Source organism: Myripristis murdjan, chromosome 16, assembly GCF_902150065.1.
Source record: "Myripristis murdjan chromosome 16, fMyrMur1.1, whole genome shotgun sequence".
Classification (NCBI taxonomy): Eukaryota; Metazoa; Chordata; class Actinopteri; order Holocentriformes; family Holocentridae; genus Myripristis; species Myripristis murdjan.
Genome location: NC_043995.1, coordinates 8,063,780 through 8,076,071, shown reverse-complemented (window position 1 = coordinate 8,076,071; position 12,292 = coordinate 8,063,780). Strand labels below are relative to the sequence as shown.

The 12,292-nt window shown below is 38.6% G+C and overlaps 1 protein-coding gene across 1 annotated transcript in view; it reads right to left on the bottom strand.

Annotated features, from left to right (window-relative positions):
• The window catches only part of LOC115373316 (CUB and sushi domain-containing protein 3-like), a 285,861-nt gene that overhangs the window by 19,480 nt on the left and 254,089 nt on the right, over positions 1–12,292 (bottom strand). The window contains exons 60-62 of the mRNA XM_030071637.1: positions 9,200–9,373; positions 3,162–3,335; positions 2,274–2,347 (exon numbers count right to left, since the gene is read on the bottom strand). Coding sequence (XP_029927497.1) covers positions 2,274–2,347; positions 3,162–3,335; positions 9,200–9,373 — 422 coding nt within the window. The remainder of the gene's footprint in view (positions 1–2,273; positions 2,348–3,161; positions 3,336–9,199; positions 9,374–12,292) is intronic.

Genomic DNA, 12,292 nt, shown 5'->3' with positions numbered 1-12,292 from the left:
TGGGGACTAAGATTTTTATTACTTTTTTTAATTATTTTTTATTACGCAGAGTTATTGCTGTATACACAGATGAGCTGCTACATGCATAAAGTGTAGTTGTGTGTGTGTGTGTGTGTGTGTGCTTTTTTGTGTTGTATGTGTGTGTATCTAAGGGAATGAGGGGATATTGTGCTTGAAGATCACCCTTATTTTCAGAAGCCAATGTCCGTATTCGTTCCTTTGTAGAATAGATTAATTGTGCTGCTGCAACATATCCGTCATCTTGTTGCACCAGCTAAAGCTTTGTAAATCTTTGCATGGCATAACAGAGCAGAGAAGAGCAGATAAGGATAAAACCGAGCAGAAAAGAACAGTATAACAGAGTTAAATGGAGAGAGTTGTGCCACCAATTACAACAGTCTTGCTGTTTGAAATTTTGGAGAGCACTGTGGTGAAGTCTATCAAAGTATAAAGTGAAGCAGAGTGGTGTGTATTAGATTACAGCAGTGCTTTTCAAACTATAAACCACTGCTGGTCAGGTTGCGTACAAACAAGGGAAAAAAAGGACTATCGTATTCAACCATGATTTATAAAGTAGTGCTATAAGCAAAGAACAGTACAGCAGTATTATCGTGCAGAGAGCAGAGTAAAATGGAGCACTGCAGTTTTGCGCAAAGTTGAATTGAGCAGCTCAGTTGTTCTCAAATGTTTTTCAATAATGTATCCCCTTAGAAATTTGATATGGTATTTGTAGCAGCCCTTCATGACCAAGACAAAAATACCTTGTTTCATGCACTTGGGTCCCTTTGATAGACATGTCATGTTGACCCAACAATCCACATTTAGGCTGTGAACTATTTGGCGATAGGTCACAAACCTTTTCCAAGTTTACTGGCTAATCAAACAGCAATGAAAGACCTTGGTCCATAGACCAGTGGTTCCCAAAGTGGGTGCTGCGGTGCCCTGGTGTGCCGTGAAAACTGTCCAGGGGTGCTGCAGGATCTGTTTGTTTCACATTATCATTTTTCCTCTCACTTAATAAACTTTAACTCATACAAACTTTATTTTATTATATGTACAATGGCGTTCTTAAGAGTATTAAACAGAGATATTGGTCAGATTTAAAAATATTAAATTGAAGGCAATGTTTGCCCTATTGAATGCATTGCATGGGTTTTTCAAGTACAACATAGGTGTTGCTATGCAGCAGGGCCACAGTCATTGTTTGCCACTCGCACTCCTCTTGTTCGCTGCTTGTTGTCATCAGCATCAGCCACTAGTTTGAGTAGCAGAGCTCAAGATGAATACACGGAGCTACTAATGGACGGCGCACTGAAACTGAAATATGGTGAACTGTGTTTGGCTGCTTGTGGGACACAAATATTCAACCCTATTAGAGAGCACCATCAAGGTTTGTTTTGTCTTTCTCTCCATTTCCCTAATGTTTTTTAAACTGATCATTCTGTCATGATAATTATTCTTATGTCATTATTTATTAATGCTGCGAGTTACGTGTTTGGTCCACATGTAAAATAATAATAACTCATAATGAGGGTTGAAACAAGAATATCAGTTTTACAAAGGTATTATTTTTGGGCAAAACAAAAGAGCCTACTTATTATTCATAATATTTATATTTTTTATAGGCTTATTCTTGTTATTTCCAAACATTTTACCAATTATATATGACTATTTGTTCAATGGATTTGAGCTCTCATTGAAATCGTTGTAACTCACTTATCAGTTTTAAGTACACATTTTCAACCAATTTATGGTGTATTGTTTTTAGTTTGAGTTCTGAGGCGTTTTTTAAATCTTCAAAGTGTCGGGGTGCCTTGGGGAGGGGGAATATTTTCAGAGGGGCTCTTGGTTAGAAAAAAAAAAGAAAAAAAGAAAAAAGAAAAAAAAAAGGGAACCACTGCCATAAACTAGTCTTGCCAAGTTTCATGGCAACTGGAGATACTGTGTATGAGGAGATATTAGAGCCCAAAACAGAGGAAAAATTGAATTAAGCAGAAGTGGGTTGCCCTATTTGCAGAGTTGAAGCAGAATTTTGGCTCTACAAGTCAAACAGGTTTTGTGTCAACGAAACATGTAGTGTGGGAGTTATTTTCTGTTTTCCACTCTAATAATCATTGTAACAAATCTCTAGTCTATCATTTAACTACTCATGGGAAATGTGAACGTGGGAAAAAGAAAATAACAAACACAAAACAGTAACAATTGTGTTTGAGCCCAATGAGCTTACACCCCTAAATATATTCACCATAAAATTTTATAAAAGTTCACTTTACCTTGAAGCCTGTGGTGTAATTCATAAAGCCGTGTTCAGGTGTCCCTGGATTTTCACAGGTAGTTCTGGTGGGCTCTAGGACAAGAAATCATTGTCATATTGAGCAGAGGGATTGGAAGGAAATAAAAATGAGAATATGATAGAGGGGCAATCATTGATAATGACTGAGCAATTTCTCCCTGGTGCACTATGTACCAGAGGACAATTACTAGAATAGCCTTGTGACATGAGCAGAATTGCCTTGCTGTCTGTAATTTCCAAAAGATCTAACTTGGGTATTACTTCCTTGGCTTTTAAGTCTTGGAAGCTTTAACAGTTCAAAATACTGTTCAATCATCAGTGGAGCTGGATTCAAGTAAATTCCATAACAGTAGGCTGAAAATAAAACCCATCACAATGGCCTTGTATAGAGTGAAACTCCAACACCAGGTGCGAAAGCATAAATATTGTATTCCATTCTTGTCATTCAGTTTCACGTCAGTACCAGATGGCAACAAGTTAATTCTCATTCGGCTTCAACTGTGTTTTGTTTTTCAAGCCAGCCGCTTAAACAGATTCAAAACAGAAACATCATTTGGAAGATTAGTTAAATCAACTGCTCCTCTGTTTTCTCTTTCAGTTTTGAGTGTGCCTGGCAGACATCTTGCATTTTCTATTTCTCTCTTTTTGCAATTTTTTTTTTCTCCCATATGCAAAACATGCTCATCTCGACCATGCAGACGTGCCACAACCCTGGGTGAAAACCTATCAGTAATGAATACCAGTAACACACCATAATTAACAAGGTTTCATAATTTCAAACATTTAGTTATTACAATGGTGAGACTAACTAAATCAGAAAATAATTTGATAAACATGAAACTGTTTCTTGACTCTGTATATGTCCCACCTATACATCGAGGCTGCGATCCACTCCAGGTGCTGTCCTCCTGGCAGATGCGTGTTGTTGAGCCCACCAGGATATAAGGAACACTGCAGCTAAACATCACCTCCGACCTGAAGATGAAACTACGCCCTTCTCTCCGTCCTTTGGCAGGCGTACCCGGATCTCCACAGAACTTTGCTGCAAAGGCATAAATATGCAATATTGCTGACATGATAAATTAAGGGACCAGCACAGCCATCACAAAGGTCACATATTTTCCTGCAAGCACCGCATGCAACAGTATACCACCGGCATGCTGTTGCGCCTTCCTTTCACTTCACTGCAATGATACTGCTTTTGTGCTGTGCCTGATTTAGATATTTCATGTATTCTTTTAAAACATCATGAGGAATAATCAAGAAACCAGTCATGAGTATTTTATTGTAAAATTGCTATTCGATGAATAACCAATAGGCTGTAGTGGCAGCTGCTGTAGGAGGTCAAGATCAGGCCATAATGAGGCATGTGGCTGTGACTGTGCTGTGCTTGTAGCTGTTATGATTGCTGTTTTTGCAGGCTTTTTATCATCAACTTAATTTGGCACATTTGACTATAAACTGTAACAAATTTCTCTATAGAATATGGAAGCGGCACATAAACTTGAAAACTCTGGCTTATTCAAATTGCCCATAACTGTCTTTAACTATTCTTTTACACATTCCTGAGAGTTTTTTTTACACTATTGCAGATAACACTGATGACCTCAATTTTGGATGAATTATTCAATCTCATAATTTTTTTGTTTTTATTTCTACCAATCATGCTCAGTAGCGAGTGGTTACAGTAGCAACTGTGAATAAGCATTTTGGCAGCAAGAAGGAGGGTGAGGGAGGTCATGGCACTCCATTTTAGATCAAAATAATTATCAAGTGAAATATTAATTTCCATGACAGGGCCTCGAGGTTAACACAACCGGAGCCATCTGCTGCTGCAGTTGCTCTCAAAGCCTGTTGTACGATGTCGCCTTGTTTTAAACTCCAAATACAGCATGGGCAGATGAGCCACACTGCATTACCACGGTTACTCTTTTACTTTATGGCCTATAGGCACCTAATCAGATGGATCAGAACAGTTTAGAGTGAATAAGTTCAGGAGGAGTGGAATCATTCATTCTGTCCCTATCCATCCATCCATCTGTCCATTCATTCATTCATTCATCCACTTCAACCATATACTCATCAGAGAGAGTTACTTGTTTGCTGGGAGGTTTAGGGATGCTCTGTGTGGGACAGAGCAAAGACGGGGACAAGAGTCAGAGAATTCAGTCACGCAGAGAGAGCACTGTAGGGATCAAGCCAATAATAAGGCAGGCTGCTTCTCGAGACCTGACATGTGCTGCTGTGTGGAGGTCTGGAGACAGAGATAAGTTCTTGCTAGCTCTCTTCCTCAAAGCCAGGAACAAACAGGGGCTTCCCACAGCCATTCCCTGACATAATAGATATCTGGTAAACAGGGAGATTAGGATCCAGCCCATGCAGGAATGGCTGAATAAAGCCATTACTGCAAATACTGTTATCTTGGCAGCAAATCCATGTATTCAGAGACATATCTTTTCTGAGAAAATATGTTTGCCTATACTGTAGATCCCTTCTGTAAAAGATGCATTGTGAATTCAACCAAACCCCCCCGATAGTTTGACCATGTTTGATGTACCTACAAATGAAGATGCAAATGCTCTGCCTGAATCTGAAAATGATTCTTGTAACTGTTCAAACAGCATTGTAACTCCGGGTCTTCAGGCGGCATTTTCTGGAGGGGTGACAATATGGGCCAAACAGGTGACATGCACATCAGCCACAAGCTTCAAGCCGCAGGGAAATAATGTACTGTTTTATGGAAATATAAGAGACATGGCCCCGGGCCAAACCAAGCGCAGCATATTTAATGTGTCTGTGAGTGTGTGTCTCTCTGTCAGAGAAAGAGAGATAGAGAGAAACAGAGACTACCAAAACTTTTTCTCACTCTTTTACAGTCTCTCTCTTTCCTTGATGAATAATCTATGCTTTGAAGTCATCAGTATGCAGAGGCCAGATTCAGAGTTGGGATCACAGTCTCATCCCTGTAGACACATGAACTAGCCTTCACAGATAGAGTACCAAGCTACTGCCTACTCTGTGCTTTCTATGTGTTGTCATGGGGATGATGAGTGCGGATGTTAAAGCACTTTCACTGGACATGCTTACAAAAGCAAAAATTTGGTGCTATTCCGGAGATAGGGATTAATCTTTATCTATATTTCATATTCATGAACTACTTGCATGTTTCCTTTGTTGATTGTTTGTTGTTGCAGGGTAGTAGAAAGCCAAGATGAATCTATCATATGCAAAACTGTTTGAAAACTACTGAATGTTTGTAAATTGTTAAGGATATGACTCCATAATTGCCACAGTATGGCTGCACGGCGCTCATAATAAGAAGTGCACAGCCTGGCTTGCTTTTGCAGATGCATGCCATCTTGTGCAATACTGCTGAGCTGTATTTTAGATATAAGTGCTGAGTATGTATGGCCATCACATTTTCTAGACTTACTGTATAGCAGTGTATGTCTAAAAAAAACAGAAAGACCATGACTTCATAATTATTCAGCACCAACAATCTGTGACCTGAATACACATATCAGGTTGATTTTGCAGCAGATGCATGGTATAGCAAAAATGAATGGTTAGTAATCTTGCTGATCTTGTAATTTAGTGAATAAATAGTAAATATTCTCAATCTACCTTAGACCCAATTGACTACTGCTAAGAATATAGCTGTATAATTGTTTTGCAGCCACTGACACGACAACTACATTGACCTGTATGCATCTGCAACTGCTCCATGACGAATGTATTTACTAAATAATGCTGAGTGTGTAACAGAATAGTGTGGCGCCACTGTGTGCAGTGATGCTAACTAAGGATTTAGCTCTTAATAATGATTTCACATGCTCAGACCCCAGTCTGCTACAGATAATGCTTTGCTGACACTTTAATGCATAGATAATAACTTCTTCTACACAAAATATGATCAGCACTTTTCTCCCTATTGTTTTAATTTCCAGACTCCCATTTGCCTTAGAAAACCTCAGTGATTTATCACTGACTTAAGTTCACTGAGAGTACTGTAGCAGGAGGTTTTCCATAAAAGCATGATAAGGGGAGCCAGGTTTTTCACAGAAGGTGATTATTGATCAAACTGAACGATGTTTACACGGCTGTTAATCTGTGTCAATTTTGCCCTTTGTTTCACTACCTGTGGTACCTGTGTTCTAGCTAAGAAGTTATTAAACTATTAACTCAAATTACTGCCGACTCGCAATAATTCTCCACCTACACACATTAAACACTAATGTTATGTCATGGAACACTGACATTATATGCTCATATGGCTGCAGGATGCTGTTTTTAGGGGAGGTGATGTGATGTAGAAAGATGATTGTGGTGTAGTGGGGGATGATGCTGTTTAATTATGATAGAAAACATTAAGCAGACATGGTGTGATCATGGTACATAGAACCTTATATAGCAGTGTGCAGTGTTGATTACATGACACCATTTTTGTCTAAAATGGGTCCTAATATACTACTTCTTTAAATGTTTTTGGTGAAAATGTATTTAACAATACTATTGTAGGCAATGAGAACAAAAAAAAATCATTGCCACAATAGCACTGGTGTAAAAGTACAGCTAATACACAGAAACACTGAAAACATCATTTAAAAATTAAAAGGTGTCACAATTTTTATTTTTTTTTTACTTTTGCATAGCATGAATGCATGTTTGAAGGCTTATTCTGTGATTGTTGATGCTAAACAATTTGTTCAAACTGGTTAGAAGCCACATTTTTCTGCAAAATTACTTCTGATGGACAGTTGTTCCAGTATTTAAGGCAGGGGTGTCAAACTGCTGCCCAGGAGAGCCAAGAGGCTGCAGGATTTCATTCCAACCAAAAACCACACCAGGTGATTTCACCTCACTTTCAAGCAGAGAGATTGGACTAATCAGTTTGCCTACAATAGTATGAGGACAGAGGACATTGACACTAGAACAAATCTAAAAATATCTATCACTATAGTTCAAGAACAAAACACAACACAGACATACCAGAATGTAACAAAATTTGGCACTGGGTCAGTGGATCATGCCATAACACTGACAAACATTTTTACAATAAAGCAGAATATAAATCACATTGTAATCTACACAACAATTTACATCAATTAGAAGAAATGACTGCATTGTAGACATTTTGCAGCATAAAATTCTCACATAAAGGGCTGTGGTTCTAGCTGCATCCTCACAAACACTAGCTGCCTGTCAGCTGGATCTCAGATGCTAAATACCCAGCATGGGACCCTGTTCAACTGACTGAATAGGGCCACAAGCACCAAAAACTGTCATCATTTGCAATTACAAAAGAACACAGAACTGAATACAGTTCTTTTTGGACAGGCCCAGGGGTCTCAGACGGTTTTGTCATGATCTAACAGGTGGTACTGAAACACAGCCAGCACTCCCACTTCCCTCAGCCAGATATTTGCTTCTTTCATAACTCTTAACCCCAGCCAATAATCAACACTTCCAGTATTCAAAATCAATATATCTAGTCAACAAAACCACACATCCGATGGCTTACATCACACATCCCCCGCAGTCCCCAGGAGTCTTGCAGTAATAAACTATGGTGATACAAAATGCAATACTTCAGCATTCAGAGAACATCTTCCAGCACTTGGCTTTTGTCAATATTCCGCATGAACACTTGTAAGTGGGGATATCTGTACTTTTTCAGCCCATCTAGTCATGACTAACAGGCAGAGAGAAACAAACACGTGTAAGCACTTTACCCTCCTTGATATTTTATTTCTGTGTGACTGGCATAATGAAAGAATGATCCTCAAGACACCAAGATGCTCTTCAGCAACCATGTATACCATGGGTTATTATTATGCTTGGAAAGATGATTGCGAGAAGGTCTTGATGTAGTATGGAGCCTAATACTCCTCCCTCAGGGCATCATCTTCACCATTATCCTCTTCCTCATCATTGTACCACTGATTCCAGAGCTGGCAGTCAATGCACTTTTCATTAAATCTAAATGTAAATGGCAAGTGCATCTCATCTGCGAACAATAAAACATTCATTTGTTTTGTTTTTTTCCTTTTTCTCCAGGAACAGTTGGATGTAATGTTTTGATGCCAAAGGTTTTTTAAATATGTGATGATGATGAAATATGAGATAATGCACTTACTACATCCAAGACCCTGACTTGTCTACCCAGAACACCACCAGTAATCCATGTTCTGGATTATAAAAACAGGATTGTGCAATTATGTCTAACAACCCTGGCCCTGATTTAAAATTCTACGTTTTCCATGACTTCCCTTTACTAAGATGGAGCATGTTACTGACCTAAAAATGTATTCCTTCTCAATTTGTTGATGTGTTTGGTTTTTTTTTTTCAGCTCAGAAACACAGCAAACAGTTTGGTTTTTAACAAAGTTCGCTTTGCTGTGTTCGGTAATACAACAGCTGCAAACCAATATGTGATGCAATGCAATCTTAAGTGACATCTTTATGAAGGTAGCTGAATTTCCATGACATGACAATATCAAATTCATCTGGAATATGCCAAAAATGCCATGACTGGTAGAAACTTTGGTAATCTGTATGCGGTGATATAAAGTCCTTAAAATATTTTGTAAAGTTACACCATTCTTGTGAAGTGCTTTGACTTGGAAATGGTATAATATGGGTTTAGAATCTGCAAATGAAAATGAGGAAAACCAACAGTCTGTCAGCTTCTGATTATGAGTCTTAACTTTTTTGTATGTTTGACCACATTAAAGCAAGGACACAGGCAGACATAAGTGACCTTGTTTACATTTCAGAGCCTTTCATAAACAAAATCTCTGGAGCTGGAGAGGACTGAGGCTATGATACATAGTAAACACCTGAAAACTTTCTCTAGTAACTCTGTTCATCATCCCCATCATCATCATGAATTAAAGAGTGACTCACGCAGGCACTGAGGCAGGTCTCCGCTCCATGTCCCGTTTCCTGTGCAGGTAAGCACAGCAGGGAAGGAGAGCTCATATCCAGGCAGGCAGGTGTAGCTCACGCTGGTACCCCACTCCAGCACCGAACCCTCCAGGAGGCCGTTGGGGATGGGCGGGGGTGTAGGGCACGTCACCACTGCGGGCATAGCAAAGACACAAACAGGGATGGAAGTCAAAACTAGCTTAGTGGAATCTAAATCAATGCTAATACCAGGTGCAAGTTTAAATCAAGACCAGGTCCAAATGGGGGCTGATGCCAAATCAAGACCAAGACAAGAAGAAAATGTAGGTGTAAGCAACAATTCACAGGGTCCAAGCATGATAAGCAGATCTGGATTCAGATTCAGAAGAATTTGAAAACATGCCACATACATAAATCACCACATTGTTGCTAAGTTTGAACTGAACACCCTGGACTCGAACCCTGGACCTTTGCATACCCAGAGAGGGTGACTTAGTAAATCACATGTGCCCAATTGTAGCATTATTTTGGTTTAAAAACAAAATGTTTACATCAGTCAAAAGCACACATTATTCTGCAGGTTTCAGGTGTATTGTCAAAAACTTTGGTGAACTTTTGGTGAACTTTACCGATTTTTGTATACGCTACAAATTACAGCACAATGCTCATAATCACTGTGGCCTCACAGTTTGACATTTCTGAATCATATTTGAAACATATCATATCTAACATGTAAAGAACCTCTGTTTAAATATTGGTAGGGTTAGAAAGAAAACTTAGAAATTTAGATGTGAATGGATTTTACATATTTTGACAAATATTGAGTCATGGACTCCTGAATTGACCATACCTGTAAGTTACAGTGAGGCAAGCTGAGGGTGAAGTGGAATCCAGGAAAAAAATGGATTTTGCTGCTAGCACCTATGGTTCAGGAGTTATGGACCGAAACATAAATGTGTTATTATAGCTCCACCTTCTAGCCCAACAGGCATAATTTTTATTGTCTGAATAGTGAGATTTCCAACCTATCTGCAAAGTTTGGTGACCTTTGCTCTTATGGCTCCAAAGATACTTCTAGCAAAAGAGAAAGATAAAGATATAGCAGAGGAGAATGGAAAGGAAAAAAATCAATCATCTGGGAAAAAACAGGTTCCAGCACTTTATGCTTTATGCCTAATAAAAGACCTGTTCAAAACCAACACCATGTGGTGGAGACACCCTGCATGTCTTTATAAATGTAAAAATAATGACTAATGCAAGAGGGGTCAATGAATTTGGAGTTTGAAACATCCTGTTAATTGAAAGGGGTAAATATAATAAGAATGATTTCTCTATGGTTTTAAAAATGTCAGCACTAGATTGTGCAGTGTAAATCTACAACAAATAAAAGGACATTCTACAATCTGAGGTATTTCAGTTCTAAAATTCAAAGCAGCAGTCAACTGATAGCAGTTTGTCTTAGTGCTGAGGAGGTTTGTGAGGATGAACAGTGATGGAGAGCCATCTGCAATTCAGCTCTGTATTACACCCTTCACTATCCAACCAATCATTGCATAGGAACTGACTAATCAATACACAGAAGTTCAAGAAGCACTACATAGTGAGGTTCTTACAAGTGAAATCCATTACACTCTTTTCAGTTTTGTTAACCCAATTTTAATATTTTTGGTAGGAAGGTAAGTGTGAATCATCAACCAATACAACTTGTTCCCACAGCAGAAGTCACACATACATCCCAACTATATCCTACTGTTGTGTGCCAGGATGCATATCATATCAACATTGGGAATCATTGTCTACTGAAAAATGTCAAGAATCTACAGGGGTATGGCTTCACAATTTCATTTGGCTCGCTGTAGTACACCTGTAAGCTAGTAAGCTAGCTACCATCCCTGCTATATTTAAGTAGTAGCTGTGGCTATTGCTAGATAACCTGATCACTGTTAGGTCCATCTGAAGTCCTCAGTAATGATTTGAAGTAAAACTATGTATGATGATTTTCCAGACAGAATTTAGCTCTTTCATTGAGAATGAAGAAAATAGTGGCCAAGACAAGTCAGAGTCAAATCAGGTAGGAAACAGAGTCTAACATGAGAAAAAAGAAATCCATACTTTAGCCTTGAACTGAAAGGTGAATATGTATAAAGATACAGAGATAAACTTAAATACAGAGAGTGTGAGAGTGTGAGATACAAAAGGTCAGACAGTTCCACACAGATAAATGCACAAATGGACAGCCAATGAGATGCAGTCACAAGCACATAAACCCACACAACCATTTACTAGTGTTTGAATCTCTGCTCATTGCTTTCCCCAGTTAAATTCAATTCAGTTTAAAATGGCTTAACTGCCATGACTGTATGTGTTACAAGGCTATCAAAGCACAAAGTACAGCCCCATTTTTCAACAGCTGCCTTCTTCTCTCTCCCCACAATCCAACAGAGACGGCCAATACAAGGCAATACTAGGTAATTAGAGAGAATGTTTTAGCTTGGAGATAATTACTATGATTAAAGTGGATTTGCAGAGATAAGGAGATATCCTGGATCTTTTCATTGCCTAATCTAAAAAGATAAAAGGTGGAGGTAACGGTGATGGTAGGGGTGGTAGTGGTGTTAAAATGTGTTTAATGTCAGAGTAAATTCACTTTTCATCCAACGGGACTGTCACCCTTAGGTTTTATCTGTATGGTTAGTGTTGATACCAGTAGATACCCAGGGGAAAAAAACAAAACAAAACAAAACAACAACAACAACAAAAAAAAAAACATTTCAATTTCCCAAAGCACTGCTTGTTTTCTAAAATAAGACAAAGTATACCGGAAATTGGTTGGACTTTTGTTTCTTATCAAAACAATGAATATTTGTCAGACAGCATTTACTTACTCATTAACTTATTTTGTCCTTGCAGATTATATATATACACACACACACACACACACACACACACACACACACACACACACACACACACACACACACACACACACACACACAAACTGTATATATGGATTGCTATTCTTTAAAATGTATGGTTTTTACACAGCATGCTAAAAATTATAGTGCTATTTCAAAGATTTTGAGAGGCTTGCAG